The 19,100-nt window shown below is 66.9% G+C and overlaps 2 protein-coding genes across 6 annotated transcripts in view; one reads left to right on the forward strand and one right to left on the reverse strand.

Annotated features, from left to right (window-relative positions):
• The first annotated feature begins 950 nt into the window (after positions 1-950).
• On the forward strand, positions 951-6,724 carry PRR33 (proline rich 33). The gene is made up of 2 exons (XM_059932334.1): positions 951-1,020; positions 5,283-6,724. The coding sequence occupies exon 2, from the start codon at positions 5,292-5,294 to the stop codon at positions 6,627-6,629; it is 1,338 nt and encodes a 445-aa protein (XP_059788317.1). The 5' UTR covers positions 951-1,020; positions 5,283-5,291; the 3' UTR covers positions 6,630-6,724.
• Positions 3,690-19,100, reverse strand: part of LSP1 (lymphocyte specific protein 1) — a 37,711-nt gene continuing 22,300 nt past the window's right edge. For 4 of the 5 annotated variants that reach the window (XM_059932338.1, XM_059932339.1, XM_059932337.1 and 1 more), the window contains exons 2-11: positions 13,986-14,123; positions 12,793-12,960; positions 10,875-11,070; positions 10,435-10,524; positions 10,143-10,186; positions 9,892-9,973; positions 8,942-9,076; positions 8,529-8,606; positions 8,264-8,366; positions 3,690-4,140 (exon numbers count right to left, since the gene is read on the reverse strand). In XM_059932338.1, coding sequence (XP_059788321.1) covers positions 8,277-8,366; positions 8,529-8,606; positions 8,942-9,076; positions 9,892-9,973; positions 10,143-10,186; positions 10,435-10,524; positions 10,875-11,070; positions 12,793-12,960; positions 13,986-14,123 — 1,021 coding nt within the window. In that variant the 3' untranslated portion in view covers positions 3,690-4,140; positions 8,264-8,276. Of the gene's footprint in view, positions 4,141-8,263; positions 8,367-8,528; positions 8,607-8,941; positions 9,077-9,891; positions 9,974-10,142; positions 10,187-10,434; positions 10,525-10,874; positions 11,071-12,792; positions 12,961-13,985; positions 14,124-14,228; positions 14,656-19,100 lie in introns of those variants that run through there. The other variant, XM_059932336.1, reaches the window with a different exon arrangement.

Here is a 19,100-nt window from a genome sequence, read left to right on the forward strand (position 1 = left end):
GGGGTTGGTCCCAAGGAGACTCAGATGAAGCCCCTGCCCTCTGGAGCCTTAGGGGCGTCAGGACGACTGGCTCACACGTCCCAGCCCTGGCTTCCCCTGGCTCTGCGCCCCACTCTGGGTCCCCAGAGCCTTCTGGAAGGTTTCTCTCAGCACCTGATCCAATTTCTACACATTGGAGACAAGGCTACGGGGACCCGAGATAGGCAGGGTGGGCCCACCGTCCACAGCAAGGGGAGCCAGAGCCCTGGGCCCGCAGTGGGCAGGACAGAGCCCCTCCCCAGAGCTCCTGGGGGCGGGAAGCCCCCCAAGGCCAGAGCTGCTGGGGCCGTTCCCGCCTCCCTTGTCAGAACTCTGAATTCCTCCTCCCGTCCAGGTCCTCGGATGGGAGAGTGTTTGACGGGCCACGCGCGTGCCCGACCCTTGGATAACTCCGACCAACTTTCTGTCCAGTGGGGTCAGCTGTAGAGCCACTTCCGAAAAAGGCCCCTGAGCGACTGCTGGGGCCGGCCTGGCCCAGCTGCTCCTCGCGGTGGGAGCTGACAGCCCTTCTCAGGCTGGGTCCTCTCACTCTGCTCAGAGGCCCACACCACCCCCCGCCCCCGCAGTCGCAGGTGCACACGTGGGGAAAGCACAGCAGGGAGCCCTGAGTCTGGGAAGCCCTGTGTGCACCCAGCCCCACCGACTGTGGGTGTCTTGCTCCTGGGAACTGCCAGCCACACCTCGCACAGGCCCGGGGTGTTCTTGGGGGCTGCACCCACAGGTGGGCGCTCCACGAGCCTGCAGTGGCCCCGCTCGGCCAGCAGAGGAAGGTGGCTGCCTGCCCAGGAGCCTCGGGCTCTGGCAGGTGCTCTCCCGTGAGCGGGCTGAGCCAGAGAGAGGGCGCTGAGGTCAGTGGGATGGGGCAGGTTTTATTTTGGGTATCGGCAACCTGCCCCTCGGGGTGCCAGGTCCGCGGTGCAGCAGGACGGCATTGAGCAGACACTGCTGGACGGGCTGCCGGCCGCCGAGGGCCTGAGACAGGTAATCCACACCCTGGTCCACCTGGCCAGGCCGGGCTGGGGTGGGAGGAGAGGGGGGCAGGGCAGGGCAGCGCCCCCCCTGGGGGCTGGAGGGGGGCTGGAGACCTGGGGTGGAGGCACGGGACGGGGTGGCCCAGCCCGGGTTGGGTGGGGGACTGATCCCAACCCCAGGAAGAACTTGAGGGCTGATGGGGCAGGGCCTCCACCCGGGGACAGTAGGAGCAGGGGTGGGCTTCTCAAGTCTGCAAAGCTGAGCTGAGCCAGGGAGCAGTGAGGAGGCCGTGGGGGCCCAGTCCCCCCAAAGATTTGGCTCTAGGTTTCTGCAGGGGTGACCCTCAGCGTGGTGGGGAAGGGCAGGGGTCCCTCAATCTTGGTCCTGGCCCTCGGTGTGCACGGTTGAGGGTGGCGAGGCCCAGGGACCTTGAACCTCGAACCTCGCCTGGTAGCCCTGAGCTGCCCTGGGTGCCCGCGCCAGCGCCAGCCGAGCTCCCGGTCAGCCCAGCCCACGGGCTCGGGCTCTGCCATGCCCCAGATAGAAGCTGCTGGCACAGCACTTCGGGGATGAGCCTTTCCCAACTTGCGTAGCTGCCGCCCCACACGCCCTGGGGGCTTCTGCGGGATCTGTAATAGGTTTGCTCTGTGCGGGGCTGGCATTCAGTGCCCGGAGCAGGGGAGCAGGAGGGTGACGGGTGGGGCCTCTCAGGCAGTCAGAACCGATGGCAGAGGGCCAGCACCCAGGCAATGGCTCCTCTGAGCCTCTCCACCTCTGCGGTGGGCAGGCCCTGACCCCCAGGTTCTGCAAGGCAGGGGCTGGTTGTCACCACAGCAGAGGAGACAGACCGTGGGTCCTTGTCCCCGAGGCCGGGCCAAGTGCTAAGGAGCCCGAGAGGGGCTGGGCTGGGTCAGGGCTGCTTTCCTGGCACTGCCCACCCTACCCGCCACTTGCCCCTCAGCGCCGTCCACTCTGGTCCCCTCTGGCCATCCAGTGGGCCGTGTGGCTGCCTCTGCCTGCTGCCCTCGGCTAACGTCCCGCCCAGGTGGACAGGAGTGGCGCGTCCCCTGGGAGAAGCTCCCCAGCTGGCGGAGCACAGTCCTGATGCACCCTCAGAAGTGGGCCACGGGCGACAAAGGTGTGACACAGCTGATTTCTAGCACCTCCGAGCTGCCCGTGTTCACGCTCCCCTTGGGAGGCAGCAAGATTTTGACCACGAAGACTTTGGAAAACAGGTTCTGAGCAGACCCAGGCCTCGAATGTCAAAGGTCTAGGGGGCCTGCTCTTCGAAGGGGCTCCTCTGACTCCGAGGGCAGCAGGGCCTCATGTTAGACGTGTGCACAGGCCGGGGGTGGGGGGTGGGCTCGGGAGGACAGCCCCACCCTCTCCCTGCCTCCACATGCGTGTCCATCCGCCCACTGCACATCCATTTTCACAGGTACATCCTCACCATCACTGTCTGTTTCCCTCCCTCCCTCCTTCCCTCCTGCCTTCCCCCCTTCCATCGCCCATCCATCCACCCACCCATGTGTTCACCCACCCACCAGCCATCCACCCACCATTCCGTGAAGCAGGCATTGATCTGATTGCCTCTCCATCTCTTCTCCTGTCTACTCTCTGCACAACTACTTTTCTGCCCATTGACCTCTCATCCCTTCCGCAGACCCACCCATCCACCTGTTCTTTCTTTTTTTTTTTAATTTTTTTTAAAATTTATTATTAATTTATTATTATTATTATTATTATTTTTATTTTTTGGCTGTGTTGGGTCTTCGTTTCTGTGTGAGGGCTTTCTCCAGTTGCGGCGAGTGGGGGCCACTCTTCATCGCGGTGCACGGGCCTCTCACTATCGCGGCCTCTCTTGTTGCGGAGCAGAGGCTCCAGACGCTCAGGCTCAGTAGTTGTGGCTCACGGGCCCAGTTGCTCCACGGCATGTGGGATCTTCCCAGACCAGGGCTCGAACCCGTGTCCCCTGCATTGGCAGGCAGATTCTCAACCACTGCGCCACCAGGGAAGCCCCCACCTGTTCTTTCTCTATCCACCCATCACCCAAGGATTCAACACCTCTCTTTCTATTTATACACCAATCCATCCTTCCACCCATCCCTCCATCCACCCATCCACCCATCCACCCATCCATCCATCCATCCATCCATCCAACCCTCCATCCATACATCCATCCATCTTTCCATCCATCCATCCAACCACCTAACCATCCACCCATCCAATCACCTACCTATCCATCCTTCCCTCCATCCCTGCATCCATCCATCATCCATCATCCACTCATCCATCCATCCATCCACCAAATCTTCACTGAGCACCTCCTGGGTGCTGGGATGGGATGACCCCAAGGTGGGTCTTGTACTCAAAGGGTGCACAGTCTAGGGGCACAGACCAGAAGTGCACACTGTTTCAGGGGCTGTAGAGTTTATAAGGGGCCAGTCAAGGGGCAAGTACCACAGTGGAAGAGGACGACTGAGCCCCCACCCATCACATTCACCCTGACTACCCTCAGAGACCCCAGAGCCTAACACACAGAAGGCCACTGGACAGGACAGAGTGTCCAAATCTGAAGGCCAGAGGCTGGGCCCTGCCACTGTGCAGGGCGGATGGCCTTTCCGACGGGCCCTGCTCCCTGCCCCTCCCCCGTCAGTGAGCCCCAGAGAGCCAGCACGTGGAGACACCAGAGGGAGTTTACTGCACAAAGTGGAGGGCTGCAAGCGGGGCGGGGTGGGGGGGGGAGTTGGGGGGAGCCAGTGCCGTTGCGGGTGTTGGTGGCTCTTGACACGGAGGCCCCGGCACGTGGCCTCTCTCTGCACCGGCTGCGCCTTCCCTGGGAGCTTGCGGCTTCTCTGGAGGTGGTCCTTTTGCCAACCAACAGCCAGGGTTCCTTTCCTCCCGGAACTGTGAGGGGCAGAGCTGGGGGTCAGAGGGAGAGGTTGGAGGGTCCAGGAGCAAGAGGTGGCGGATGTCGGGGGTGCACGCGGGCCAGGCAGACCATGAGAAGCAGCTTCTTCGGCAGGGCCAGTGGGGGGCGGGGGGGCGTTCATCTGGCCGGCCTCTCCCCCGGGCACGTGGGTCGGGAGCCAGGAGGTGCCGCCGGCGGGTGCTGCAGTCTTGGGAAAGCTGAAACACAGGTCGGGGAAGCATCAGGCTGCAGCCCGAGGAGGGGCCGTGGCTCTGCCTGTCCAGGCCTGCAGCCTCTCTCGGGTGGCCCCCGGCCTGTCCCCGGCCATCCCACCCCGCTCCCCCCACCCCAGGAGCAGCCTCCCTGCGGCAGCCCCCGAAACCCTGCATCCACCTCCGGCCTGGAAGCTTGCTTCCTGACACTGCGCTCTGGTGCCCTGGGCCCTGCTCGGGATTCAGGGTGGAGGGACGCTGCCTACTGCCTTTCTGCCAGCTGGCCTGACAGCCCCCCAGGCTAAACCTGGGGTCCCGGCCCCCCCTCACCGAGGTGGGCAGCAGCCCAGAGTGAGCCCCAGCAGACCCCTCGGGCCCCTCCCCAGCAGACGACGCACTCCTGCCTGACAGAGCCGGCCTCGTGGCAGCAGCCCCCAGGCCTCCCTCCTCCCCCAGGCCGGCGGCCCTGGCTCGGCCCAGCCGCCATTTGTCAACGTCCTCGGGAGCACGTGGTGCCCAGAAACCAGGGCGGGCGGCTTGGCCGGGACCACCCCGCCGGGACGTCTGCGGGAACATCCCATTTAGCGTAGCTCAGCAAAAACTGCTCCCACCTCCCACCCCGTCTACCTCTGATGATGCAGCCGCAGCTTTCCCGAGCCTCTGGCCGCCACCTCTCCGCTGGCTCGCAGCGGACGCGCCTGTGGTCAGGCCGGCGACAGCAAGGCGGCCCTCACGCTTGCGGGCGGGCACTCTTCCCGCCCTCGCAGGCGGCCGGCCCAGCACGTGCCTCCCGCTTGGCGCCCGCCTGTGGGTCTCCCGGCCCCCGCTGTGCACACGGGCGGCACCCGGAGCCAGGTCCCACCCCTCCTCCATCACCCACGGTGCACCTCGGGCCTCCGTGGGCTCGTTTCTAAACCGGGATGATGGTGGGGCCGCCCCATAGAGTCACCCGATGCAAACGTTCATGCCGAGAGCGCGCCTGGGCTGGCAGGGGCCACGCACTCAGGGAGCAGAGCTTCTGATGGTCAGGCTGCGGGCCCTCTGGGCCTGGGTCCTGCTGCGTGACTGGGGGCCGTGTGCCCTCCCCCAGGGAGGCGGCCTGGGCGGAGGAGGGCTGGCCTCACGGCTATCCCTCCCGCCCGCCCTAGGGTGCAGCGATGCTCACCTCGGCCGCCTCCATGGCCCCTGAGCCGGCTGGCCGGTGCCCCCCGGGGCCCCCGGGACCCCCACCACCACTGCTGCCCAAGCCCGGGAAGGACAACGTGCGTCTGCAGAAGCTCCTGAGGCAGGCAGCCCGGAAGAGGACGAGCAGCGGCGGGCCGCCTGCCCCGCCCGGGGCTTTCCGCACCTCCTTATCCCCCGTGAGCGAGGCCAGCCACGACCAGGAGACCCTGGCCCCGAGCCCCGCGGAGGCGCCACAGGCGGTGGCCACCCTACCCTACTCCCCCCACACCCGCGTCACCCACCACGTGGCGTCCCCCCTGCAGAGGTCCACGTTCTCCTTCAGCCTCACCCAGCACGGGAGCCTGGCTTCACACTCCAAGCCCACGGGGCCCCGGCTCGCAGCCCCGGCCCCAGAACCTGTCCAGTCCCCCTGCGGCCTTGCCCAGGTCTCGGACCCCACAGTGAGGGGCACCCCCATCAGCCAGGTGCACTTCCGGCGGGCACCATCCCCGCAGGCCGGGACCCCTGAGCCCTCCCCGACGGCCCTGGATGGCGGGCCTGGCGACCAGGACCAGGACACAGCCATCTGCCCTCCCGGGGCTCAGCCCCCGATCCCTGCGGTCCACACCCACTCACTGCCCGCCAGGGCCCGGGCTGCCGGCCCTCAGCACGACGAGCCCTCGGCGTTAAGCGCCTCGGTGCCCAGAGAGGCCAGAGGCCGGGTGGTGGTGTCCATTGCCCCCACCTACCGCTCACCAGGACCCTCGCCTTACACGCTGGCCTCTGTGGCCCCCAAAGCTGGGCACCGGGAGGAACCCCCCCCGGCCGGCCCTGCCACTGAGGCTCAGCAGGTCTCCAGCCCCCGCGAGGCCTCATCCCCTGCACCACTGTCAGGCCCCCACCCGTGCCGTGTCCCCAAAGTCGCACCCAAGCCCCGGCTCAGCGGCTGGACGCGCCTCAAGAAGCAGCTGCTGGAAGCGGCCCCCTTCCCAGGGCCAGAGCCGAGCCCGGGGCACGCGGAGCGGGGAGGGACAGCCCCCACTGTCTCGGCGCCCCGGCTGGCCCCTGCCTCCCGGTCCTCCAGGATGTGGGACGCAGTGCTGCACCGCATGTCAGTGGCCGAGGCCCGTGGCGGCCAGGTGGGGCCCTGGGATGGGGTGCACACCCTGCCCGGCTTCAGCCGCCTGCCCTTCCTTTGCTGGCCTCGCTTCAACGCCCGGAAGCTGCAGGAGATGGCCGCCCGGCCCCCTCCCGTGAGCCACCCCGTCCTGGTCCTGAGCCCCCAGCCCAAGAACTTCAATCGTTCGGCAGCTGGCTGGAGGCTCCAGTGAATGGCTGGGGGGACCCCAGGACCGTGGGGTGGACAGAAGAGGGGCTGAGGGTCCAGCTGGGAAGCCGCAGCCACTGAAGAGGGGAGCGTGGAGGGGCTGGGGGGTCAGGAGGGGAGGTGGGGTGGACGGGAGCACAAAGGACCGTGGTGGGCGGTGGGACGCGGCCGGGAGCGGCTGGGATTAAGGAGGTGGTGGGTTTGGGTGGTGCGGAGGGGCAGGGAGGGGTCTGCATCGGGGTAGAGTGTGGGGACTTCTGGGGTGAGCTTTTGGGGAGACAGACCGTACACGAGTCTGCTCTGAGGCTCGTGCTGCATGCGTGACCCTGCAGGGCGGGGCCAGCCTGAGTGTCCGCACGGGGCTTGGGGCAGGGCGTGCAGGAGGTGGTCACCAGCGAGACCTGGGAGGGCCTGCCTGGGTCCAGGGAAGCTGCAGGCGGGGATCAGGGCCCAGCTGAGCCCCAGATGCTCTGGGTGACGAGCCCTGACGCTTGACGGGGTGAGCAGGGTTCTGGGGTTCTGGGGCCCCTGCCCTTCTGCCGAGAAAGGTTGGGGGGATGCGTTATGTTGCCGTGCGGAGTGGGGGCGGTCGGGGTGACTCAGCCGTGGGCACCGTGGGCTCCGAGAGCTGCCTGGGCGGCTTGACAGCCATGCCTCCCGAGGACGGAGGCCTGACAGGTGCTGGGAGCCCGGTGCAGGCCCGGGTAGGGGCTGGCCCCACACCCCTGCCCCTTCACTGCCACCTCTGCTTCCCCCGCCTGGGTGCAGAGCTCGAGGGGGACTCGCTGATGGGGGACAGAGGGGTGGGGTCTCAGCCTAGATGCTGGATGAGGAGGGAGGTCGGAAGTCAGCCTGGCCAAGGGGGTGAGGGGGGGCTGTGGCCCGGAGGGGGCAGCGACAGGGACCCCAGGCCTCAGGCAGCTTTGGGGACCCCCAGTCTGCACTCAGCTGGGGTCTGACTCGGGACAAGCACTGGGGCTCAGACGGGGCAGCCGTGATGCGGGAGGGACGCGGAGGTGCTGGGGGGGAAGCTCCAGCCGCAGCCCCGGGAGCAGGACTCAGAAGGGGAGGAAGCCGTCAGTAGGGGGACGTGATGGATGCTGTAAATGGATCCTGGGACCCAGGCCACTAATAAAAGTGTGCGTGACCATGGCAGCGGGTCACCCTTCTGACTCTTCACCAGGTGACGGGGTGGGTGGGGGAAACGGGAGCAACTCCCCACTCGGGCAGGAGGGCAAGGGCAAGGGCAAGGTTCTGGCTCCTTGGAAACCCTCGGCCCAGTGCCGGGCGGGGACCTGCGCTCCCAGGGCTCCGGTCATCCCCCTCCTGCCACGCTCACCCCGCGGTGGCCGGGACGGGCTCACCTGCCCGAGGAGCCCAGCTGGGGCATCCGGCCTCCTCCCGGGAGGGAGCCTGAGCTTCCCTGTGGGGAACAGGAGCAGGGCAGGAACCAGGGAAGGGCGGGGGTGGGAGGGGGCACACGTCTGTGGGCTGAGGACCCGCAGAGGCGGGCTCTGGCCAGCTCTGAGGCCGGGCATTCGGCCCTCACACGTCACCTTGCAGTCCCTGCCACCACACACCCAGAGCGGCAAATTTCACCCACGACACACCACGCTCTAGCCGCTGCCCCCGACTCACCAAGAAGGACGGCCTAGGGCGCCGAGCCCTCGTCCACGAGCACTTTCTCGTACTTCCCGTGTCCAGTGGCCACAAACTTGTACCTCTTCGCAGACGGGGTGCTCTGTCGGGGAAGGAGGTGGAGACCAAAGGTGAGAGACACAGAGGGAGATGGCGCTGCCTCCTGGAAGCCCCCCAGGTGCGCTGAGGGCAGCTCCCCTTCCCTCTCACCCACTGGACCCGCCCCCCCACCCCCCGCCCCGCATCAATCACATTCCGACTCTACCTTAAGCGCCGCCGAAGCCTTGGGGCCTCCCTTCTGCTCCCAGAGGCTCCTCTTACTCATGTCTCCAGCTACAATATCCTGAGGGAAGAAGGCAGCCACGTCTCAGGGGCAGAGCCCTGACTTGGGGGCTTGGAGCCCTGGTCACTTCTCCTGCCTGGCCTCGCAGGGCCAGGGCCCCGGGGCCCGCACACCTGCCTCCTTGGGTGAGAGCCCAGGGGAAGAGGCCGGGAAGGGAAGGTGACACCGTCCATCCTCACCTGGCCCAGCAGCCTTCCCGCCCAGCCCTCCACAGGGGCCAGCCTGGCGACCCCATCCCCCATGCACCACAGTGCCCCCCGCCCACACTTCAGCCTGGACGGTCTCACACTAGCCTTCCAGAGGGAGCCCAGCCGGGCCACAGGATGGGAGCCCACCTTGCAGGAAGGGGACTTGGCGGAGGACTGAGCCTGCACCTCTCCCGTCTCCCAGCGGCTCTTGGTGCTTGCCACGGCCATGCTGGGCAGCTCGATGGATGGCTGGCGGGCTAGCTTCGGGGTCCGGCCAGAGGTCTGCAGGGGAGACAGAGCCCAGGACCGCTTTACTGGACAGCCACGTGGAACACGTCAGAGAGGCCTGTGTGAGCCGCTTCGGCACACGGCTGACGTCCTGTGTGGTTGCATTCCCCCAGGACTGCTTTTCCAACGCAGGGCTGGCAGAAGGCACTCTGGAAAAACGTGCCTTCCTCCCCTCAGTGTACTTGTGAAACACCCCCCTTGCTCTGCAGAGCACAGGTGATGGGTGAGATACGAGACAAATGTGGGGCTGTCCTCATGCTGCTCCTGGCACAGGCTTGGAGGAGGAGGGGTTGAATGGAAGAGTGTTGGTTGGATGGAATGATGGTTGGATGGAGGGGAGTTAATGGGATGAAAGGGCATTGGTTGGATGGAGGGGTGTTGGTTGGAGGGAGTGGTGTTGGTTGTGTAGAGGAACATTGGTCAAACAAAAAATATCGGTTGGATGAAAGGACGTTGGCTGAATGGAAAGACATTGATAGGATGGAGGGGTGTTGGTTGGATAGAGGGATGTGGGTTGGATGGAAAGGTGTTAGTTGGATGGAGTAGTGTTGATTGGATGGAGGGGTGTAGATTGGATGGAAGAGTGTTAGTTGAATTAAAGGGTGTTAGTTGGATGGGGGTGTGTGTAGGATCAATGGAGGGACCTTGGTTGGATGGAGTGGGTTGGTTGGATAAAGGGGTGTTGGTTGGATGGAAGAGTGTAGGTGAAAGGACAGGAGTTGGTTGGATGGAGAGACATTGGTTGGATGGAGGAATGGGTGCATGAATGGAGGAGGGACCCTGCAGAAGTGGAGGGGACCCATACACACCTCGATGGCCTGGGTGTACTGCTCCAGCCTCTCGTCAATCGTGGAGACGGGCAGGGCTGGCTGGGACTTCTTCACACTGTTACTGGAGGAGAGGAGAAGGGTCATGGCCCAGGCCCCCTCACTCAGCTTCTATGCCCACCCTGAGCTCCTACCAGAGCTTTCTCGGGCCCCCACATCTCCACCTACTGGGTCCCCTCTTCAACCCTCCCTTGGAGAACCCCGAGTCCTGCCTGGGAAGCAACCAGACATACCTCTTCTGAATGGAGCGGTTCAGGGACTCGGTTCTGTCGCTGAGCTGTGGAGGGCGGGCGGAGACTGAGCCTCCGAAGCCAGAGCAAGGCCCCCAGCCCACCCCTCCCAGCTGCTCCCACCCACCAGTCCCATTGCCCAGTTCATGCGTTTCACAAGGCTCTGCTGAGAGCCAGCCCGGCAGAGAAAGAGCAGGCTGTGCTCCTGTCCTGGAGCTGCCCCGTGGCCGCCTCTCTGGGACTGTCATTGGTCATGAGTCCGGGACAGAGGGCTAGGCTTTGGGGCTTAACCTACTTTGGTGCTGGGGCTCAGGGGAGGCGAGCCCGGTTCCGTCTCCTCCAAGACCAAGGGGCTGGGTGCCCTGCGCTGCTGGCATCTCTGGTGCTGGGAACAGAACGTCTGAGGTTACGGGGTCTGAATGATCGCCCCCTTTGCACCCCTCCTGCCCCACCCGTGACTGGTTGAAGGAAACACTTTCCCCTCCCTGGGCCTCAGGTCCTTTCCCACCCTGCCATTCTCTGGTTCTGGAATTCTCTACAGCAGGAGCTGGTGAGTCCGGGAAAGCGTTGTTCCATCAGGCAGGGTGACCAACCCCACCACCCTCTGAGACTGCGGGGGTGGGTGCTGGCTCCCTCTGGGCCCGTCCCACGAGGCCCGCAGAGCGAGCAGGTAGCAGAGACAGACGCAGCCTGGGGGCCGGGGTGTGCCCAGACCCTCTGGGGAGACGCCGGCACCTGTTCATCTGCCTCCTTGGTCTCTGCCAGCCCTGGGCTGCCCTGGACGGGTCCCTCGGGGCCTTTGGGCTCTGTGTCCTCTGTTCCCGGCCCCTCCTGGGGCTCTGAGTCGGGGCTCAGATGCAGCTCCTCCAGACAGACCCCAGCTGGGGTCAGCTCGTCGCCACCCTGGCTCCCAAAGGTGTACTGGAGGGGCCTGTGGAGGGGAGGAGGAGGCAATCCAATAGATCGAAGGTCTTTTGATCACTTCGAGTCCCTTCCCGTTTCCAAGCCTCAGTTTCCCCATCTGTAAGATGGGCAGTCAGACCAGTTAAGCGCCCAGGAATCTCGAGACCCCAGCCTCTTTGGAGAAGTAAGCCCAAGGACCTCAGAGCCTGCCCTCTGTCCCCGGGGCCATGTGACCAGTGCCCACTGCCCCATCCCTGCACTCTGAAGCTAGCCCCGGGCTCCAGGCCCTCAGGACCAGCCCCGGCCCGTGTCTTGCTTGTTGGTGTCCAGCCTGCGGGCTGGCCTCCTGGGGCTGGGGCTGCCTGGGCCCCCTGCTCCTGCCCTGCTCCGCGTTGGGGCGAGCGGGCCTGGGCAGCAGGTGGGAGCTAGGTGGGGTCTGAGGGTTGTTTGGGGGCTGGTCAACTGAGGGACGAGGCAAGGGCTGGGGTCACAGCGAGGACCGCAGCCCTGAGGAGCAGGGCTGACCAGGCTGGCTGTGGGGGGCGGCGGGGAGGCCAGCCGCTGGCAGCCTGCGCGACTCTGCATTGGAGCGGGACTGAACCTGGAGAAGAAGATGGGAAATTCTCGCATTTTCCATGATTTCAGGCCCCTTGGTGTTCGTGCCAGCCAAGACCCAGACCACCACCCAAGGTGGGCCGGGGTCCGAGCCAGCGGCAGGCTCACAGAGGGCCCATTCAGCTGGGCTACAGGAGGCCAGGCAGGTGCGGGGGGCAGGGCGGCCTGGCGAGAGCAGGAGGGTCCACAGAAGAGCTATAGTGCCCCCTGCTGTTGGGCGGCCAGTCGGGGACAAAGCGAACAGGGCCGGCAGGGCTGCAGCCGCCCCAGCACCAGTGGACGGGCCACCCTGCTGCCCCCGCCCCCAGCTCAGAAACGCAGAGTGTGCTCTGGCCCCCAGAGACCGATGAGGGAAACCGAGGCCTGGAGGGCGGCCGTGGGCAGGGGGCCACGCCAGGAGCAGGGCCCCGGCCAGGCAGCTGGCTCTGGGCGTGGATGGGAAGGGGTGGTGGAGTGACCGGAGGGGTCTTAGCGAGAGCTCGGGGCTGCTTCAGGGGCCTTGGAGGGGACGGGAGGTGGCCCAGAGGGGCTCCGGCGACCCTCGAGGCCACAGGGCCCCGAGCCTGGAGCTCCCGAGCAGAGCTGGGCCCCTGCCCCCGGGCTGTGGGGTGCTGAGAGCAGCTCAGACCCCCGGGGTGGGGGCGGGTGAGGGTCCGGAGCAGACCCCAGCCCAGGGCCCCTCCCCCTGCCTGCCCTGGTTCAGAGCGGCTGCACATCTGGAAAGCTTGTCCCCCCAGGCCGACTGGCGGCCGCACATCTGGAAATACCTGCTCCCCTCCGTGGGAATGGAGCTCGCTGCCCCGGGGGAGGAAGGGGCGGCGGCGGGGGCGCAGGGCCTCCCTGACGTCAGTGGGCTGCAGATGTGCTGATGGAGCAACAGCCCGGCCGGCCGCAGCTGGTCTGGATGGGGCCCGGGGGCCCTGGGGAGCCCAGGAACGAGATTCCTCCTGTCCCACCCGCAGCACCAGCACCCCCGCCGCCGCCCTCCTGTCTCGTTCTCTTCCTCCTTCTCCCGCTACGGCCACGGGGGCATTTTGGGGGGCTGCTGGGGGGGCGGGAGCAGAAGGAGTGGCTCGGACACAGGTTGGGGGGCTTGGACAGAGCCCCCCACCGCCACACTTTGACCCCCACTTGCCTGTCCTCCTCCTGCTCCCCCTCCGGGCTCGCACCCCGAGGGGGGGCCCCACCGTCCGTGGTCTCCCCAGCCCCCCAGTGCTGCCGCCGCTGCTCTGGCTTCTGGGACCAGTCGCCGAAACCCTCATCCTCGTCCAGTTCAGGGGCCTCCGAGGGCTTCGGGCTGAGGCTGAAAGAGCAGGCACGTTCTTAGGGCCGGGCCAGATGCGGGGCAGGGGGCCGACATCCCCGTCCACGCCGCCTCCCTCTCTCAGACCCTGGGTTCCAAGTGCGGGAGACCCCATCTGCCCCAGGGGCAGCACCCCACGGCTGGGCTGAGGCCCCCCCCCCCCATTGTCAGAGAATCCCTGAGGGCAGGATTGTGTCTCCCCCACAGACTGGAGCTACCTGAGGCCAAGATTGGGCCACACCCTATTAAGCCAGGGCTCCCCAAGAACAGGGCTATGTCTCCCCGCTCAGCCTGGGGCTCCCCAAATGCTGGGCTATGTCTCTCCCCCGCTACCTACGGTCCCCGCGGGTGGGTGCCGAGTTTCCCTCTGCCCTCCCGGCTGAGCCCTGAACCCTGTCCCCCACGGCAGGCCTGTGGTCCAGTGGTCCCTGCCTGCCCCCAGCCCCTGCCTGCTAGGCTAGGGACCTGGCCCGAGGGGCCTTGACCGCTGCAGCACCCCACTCCACCCAGAGCTGCTGACTCGGAGAAAATGGAACAAAACAGGGCCGGGAGGAGGGGAAGCATTATTGGAAAAACAGCCCAGCCCAGCTACAGCGGCCTCCTGGGCCCCGGCAGGGAACAAGCCGGCCCTCGGCCCGCCAAGTTGGATGTGGCCTCAGTGAGTCACAGACAGCAAGGACTAGGGCAAGGGGCTCGGGGGCCGGGGCCCCACAGCTGCGCTCAGAGTCAGTCCAAGCAAGGGGGACCGTTCAGGGTGACCAGGGCCTGAGGCAGGACCTCGGGAGGCTGGCCGGTAGGGGGTAGCTCCACACGTCTCCGGCCAGGTGTCCGGCAGACTCCGCTGGCACCTGGGGCTGCAACGACCCTCACCCTAAGGACACCCCCACCCCACCCCGCCCGGGTTCCAGGGCTGGGCCCCTCCCTCCTCGTCTCATCTGCTCTGGGGCCTCCAGCCCAGGGCCTGACCCCCAGAGGACCCCTCTGCCCAGGGGTGCAGGACAAGCGAGCTGGCAGTGTCGGCTCACAGCTTCTCCTGCTCCAGCTGCACCAGGGACTGGCCTCCTTCGTCCTCATCCTGGGCCGGAAGCTGCCAGCCCCTCTCCTGCTGGCGCCGCCCCCGGGCGCCATCCTCCTCCTCTTCCACACTCCACTGAGTGGCGAGCCTGAGGGACACGGAGAAAGAGTCAACACCGGGGCCTGTACCCCACTTCCCCCGTCCAAGCAGGCCCCAGCAAGGCCTCTCTAGGCCTCAGTTTCCCCATCTTTACAGCAGAGATCTTGAGAGGTGGTCGGGAAGGTGTCCTCGGGTTGGAGGAGGACCCAGGGCTCTGGTGGTCTCTGGACGTCCACGTGCCTCCTGGTGATGTGGGGGCCCCAGTGTCGGACAGGCTTGGGGAAACCCCAAGGATGGGACCAGACCCTCCATCCTCCTCCAGCAGGCTGGATCCCTGGACCCCCTGGGAGCCAGGACACTGGCTAGTGTAGCTTTGGCCCCAGGCAGGGCCCGGAGGGTACGGGAATAGCCGGCTGAGGTGCGGAGAGCTGGCTGTGGCGGCCGGGCAGCTGGGGTCACTCGTTCGTTCTACCTGAGTCAAGTGACTGTAGCCTCGGCCACGCGGGCGCTGGTGGCCTGGGCTGAGGTCAGGCCAGAGGCGGCCCAGCTAGGCGGCCACGCCCCTAACGCGACCATCCCAGCAGGGGCCATCCTTCCTGCCCCATAGGAGCAGACTGCGGCCCCGCTAGAGGACCCGAAAAGGGCCTGCCTTCAGCCGGGACCTGACCTCTCAGCTCACCCAACACCACGCCCGCCCGTCCCCGGCCCCCGTGCGGAGTCTCTCCGGGCTGTGCCGTCAATGGGGAAACTGAGGCCCACGCAGAGCCGGGTGCGGGGGACCTCACTCCCACACTTCCTGGGGTTCCTCCCTCGGGTCTACACAAGGTCGGCCTGAGACCAGGGGTCCGGGGCCGGACCACCCTGGCCCTGGTCCAGCAGATCTCAGGCTGTTGGCATCCGGTGGGCACCGCAGGCCTCGGCCAGCTGGCACGGTCTGCCTGCCCCAGCTCCCCCAGAGCCCGAGAGAGGGGTCCTGGGTCTCCGTTCTACAGCGCTCACTGTTCCGAGCCGGGGTCTCAGCCCCTTCCTGCCGTGTCCCCCGCCTGACCCCGCAGCCCGCTCCTTCAGGGCCCCCGTCCCCTGGCCAGGGTGGGCCGGCTCTGTGGTCTCGGCAGCCGTGCCAGCACATGATCTAATCTCTCCTAGGTCTCCTCGGAGCCTCCCAGACAAAAGCCAGGCCCCTCCATAGCCCCAGCTCGAGGCCCGCTCCCCCCGCGGCAGCCACACGGGACCCCAGCCACGCAAACCAAGCCGCCTGCTCAGCCCTCGGCACCCCCAGTCCGCCCCCCACCCCCGTGCCGCTCCTCAGAAGCGACTTTGACTCCCACCCCCTCCCCACCCGGGCCCCAGGGAGCCACTTAATCCCCCACACCTGGCTCCCATCAGCCTCCTGCTCCAGGCCCTCGGCTGGGGGCTGGGGGCCACGTCCTGTCTGGGGAGGAAGAGCCTGGGGTGATCTCGGGGATGTTGGGGACCTAGGGTCCGGGGCTCCTCCCCGCCATGAGCACCAACAGCCCCTTCAGATGGAGGGCAGAAGCCTAGCAGGGCAGTGGGGGAGAGAAGGTGCCCACAGCCCTCTCCTGGGGCAGCCTGGGGGCGCCGGGGGGACCCCTCCGAGGGGTGAGACCGGCACTGCGTCTCTTGCACTGCCACGTCCAAGCTGCACACGCCTATGGGTGTGTTGGGCGTTTGGGATGTTTTGGCCAATGTGTGGTGCTGGGTGTGTGTGCATGGGCCCCGGTGGGATGTGTGGGTGGGCCAGGTGGGGCCTCTCTCAGGACGATAGCTCCTGCTCCCCAGACCCCTCCCCCAAGCCCCGGGGACCCTTCATTGGCACAGCTGAGTGCAGAGGCCACACGGTCTGGTCAGCCCACCGGTAGGGCGATGTGTCCCGGCCAGCAAAGCCCCACGCAGGCCTGCACTCAACCGCGCAATGCACAGCGGGCCTCCCTGGCGCGCACACACACACACACACACACACACCCACACCCCAACACACACACACACGCACACGTGGCAGGAGTGCACACGGGTACGTACACACTTTCTCCTGAGCCCAACACTCAGGCCCACGTGGGCGCACCCACCCACACTCCACGCATGGGTCCCGGCGCCCCCCACCAGGCACACTCGTGCACACACGTGTGCACACGGACGTCCATGTGCTGACAGACTCGGGCAAGGGAACAAGGTGAGGGCAAGGTGGCAGGCCCAGGCCCCCAGGCCCGTCCAGGGGGCCCCAGCACACTGTTGAGTGTTTTCCTGCCGTCGTCCCGACAACGCGCCTGGCCAGAGGCCAAGGCATGTTTTCTGAGAACATTACTCCTGAGGAGCTGGCCCCTCCAAGGGTCACCCCTGCTCCCTGCCATCTGCATGTGACCCCCGAGCCCTCAGGGGCAGGGAGCTCGGGGGGGGGGGGGCAGAGCCGGGTAGCAGGGTAGGGGTCCCCAGCGGTCTCGCCAAAGCCCCACACTGGGAGAGGCCGCGCTGGCCCCCAGCCCCTGACCCAGCGGCCCAAGGACGGAGCCGGCTCAGCCCCTTTCCTCCGGGCCTCCTCCCTTCCCGCCCGCCTGCCCCAGGATGTGAGTAATGCGGCCCCTCCTGGCCCCTCCCATGACCTCACCCCCTCACTGTTCCACAGCTGGGTTTCGTTCTGGGAACTGAGAGGGGGGCGGCTCTCCTGGGGTGGGGTGGGGGCCTCTGGCCTGGGAAAGGCGCCCCCGGCCGGCGGCCCAGACCCCTTGGCACGCTCGGCGGAGCTGTCAGGATGCTGGCGTCGGCTGGCCGGCCCGCCCGTGGCCCTGGCTCAGCCCGTGCGCAGCTGCGAGGGATTTGGTGTTCCTGCACAAATGCAATTATCTCTTTCCTGCGTCTGCTCTGGCTCCGGGCGCGCCCAGGGTTCAGCCCCAGGGGCTGCTGAAAGGGCTCTGCACCCCCCCTCCCTGTGTCACGCTCCAGCGTGGCGCCTCGCCCCACCAGGTACACGAGTGTGCACAGACCCCAACGGGCCGGCTATGGCTCCCTGTCCTCAGTGGGGCTCCCCAAGTTCAGGGGCTACCGCTGCTGGCCACGTCCACCGCCTACCGGGCCCCTCCCCTCCTTCCTCCGCAGCCCCCCAGTCTCCACCACGGCTTCCATGGTGCCAGTCCTGGGCCTGGTCTGGCCCTCCCCGCTGTCCCAACCTCCTTCCTCCCCTGCCCTGCGGTGGCTCCAGAGGGGGCATCAAGCCTCGGTCCCGTCTCAACTCTGCCCCCTGCAGGCAGCTCACGGCCGCCCCACCTGCTTCTCGGCGCCTAAAGCTTTTCAGAGTTCTGGAAAGAGCTTCGGGGCTCAGCTGAGGGGCCAGGGCCCAAGGGAGGACGGCCAGGCCGGGCCAGGCCAGAAGTGGGGAACTTCCCCTTTAGACCTGCAGGGCAACCTCCTGGCCATTGTCCCCTGGACACCACGGGCAGGAGCTGGCTGGGAGGCCTGGGGAGCTGGGCCGGTCACCCAGCCGGAGCAGGGGGCCCCTGTCTCCCTGTGACCATCAAGGTGTCCAGTCCCCTCCCGTGCCCCACGCCCTGGGGTCTCGTACGCCAAGGTGGACATCTGCAGAGCAACCGGCGCCTCAAGTGACCGCAGAGCCCACGAGTGAAGGGACAGAGTGTGGGGGGACCCAAGCCCCAGAGAGGCCACTCGGCCTGGCTTCCAGGGCTGGGGGACAGCACGCACCCCCAGCCACCTCGTCTTAGAGCAGCCCCCGAGCGCAGGCACTGGGCCCCGCCGGGAGCTCAGGAGAGGGCAGCGGTGCCTGGGCAGCCCCCGCACCCCACAACTCAAGGGGTGCCCCTCACTGGTGTGCAACGTGGGTCCCGCCCAGGCAGCCCGGGGGAGGGTCCACGGCGGGCACCAGGATGCTGGCTCTCACTCATCCGTGCAGTGAGGCAGCTGTGAGGGGCGAGCCAGGCACAGAGATAGCCCCGAGCGAGCAGGTGGGAGGTGGGTGGGGTGGCAGAGGGTGTGGGCACGGGAGCCGCAGCTGCTGGGAACCTGGCCACCACCCCCCTGCCCTCCCGACTGCCCTGGCACTGGTCCAGCCCCCCTCCCGGCCCACCCCCCTTCAGCAGTGCCTTCCTGGGTGTGTCTGTACCCCACTGGGTGTCCTATGCCAGGGAGACACCCCACAGGGCAAGCCCCACCCCACTGTCCAGGGAAGCTCAGGAATCGAACTTGAACTTGTGTCTGAAAGATGAGCAGGGGTCTGTGGGTCAGACCCCAGAGGCTGTGGGCAAGAGCAGAGGCGGGGCCAGCGGGCGGGAGAGCTCCGAGTGGCCGGGGCCAGGGAGCGGTGGCTCTGGGGTGGTGCCCCGCCTCCCCTGTGGGGTGTCCCCGGGCGAGCCCATGCCAGCACAGGTGCTGTCAGATCAGCATTTGGGAAGGAGGCCCAGCTGGGACATGGAGAAGGGGGAGATGCCAGCTGGGTGGGGGGGCAGTTAGGAGGGGGAAGCTGCAGCCTGGGTGCTGCAGGGGCAAAGGGACAGGCCTCCAGAACTCCCCAGGAGGGGAGAGGTGGGAACCTGGGAGGGGTCAGCCTGGGGGGGGTGGGGGGTGGTCACTGAGTTGAGCTTGGAGGTGCGGGGTGCGTGGGGACCTCAGGGAGATAGTCAGTAGGAAGAAATGGCAGGTGGGGAGGGGCCCTGGCTCACCTGGGGATGAATAACCTGTAAGGGAGCCATGGGGACCCCGAGAGGGAAAGGTTGGGGGGCACCAAGCCCCCAGGGGCTCTAGGCCAGAGACTAGGCCGGTTTCCCTCCCTCCGGCCCCTCCCCGGCCCGCAGGGCGCCTCCAGGGCCTGCCGTCCAGGGGAGGGGGCACAGGGTTTATGGCTGAGGCCCAGCCTGCAGGGTCAGCCTCCGCTGGGGGCCTCGGGGTCCCCCTCTGCTGGGGGTGCGGGAGTGCCAGCTCTTCCCAACCCTTCCCACAGCTGTCACCCCCAGCGCTGTGGGGCAGGACTCAGGGGCAGAGAAGGACCCGGGAAGATTGGGTG

The sequence above is a fragment of the Balaenoptera ricei genome, chromosome 8, assembly GCF_028023285.1.
Source record: "Balaenoptera ricei isolate mBalRic1 chromosome 8, mBalRic1.hap2, whole genome shotgun sequence".
Classification (NCBI taxonomy): domain Eukaryota; kingdom Metazoa; phylum Chordata; class Mammalia; order Artiodactyla; family Balaenopteridae; genus Balaenoptera; species Balaenoptera ricei.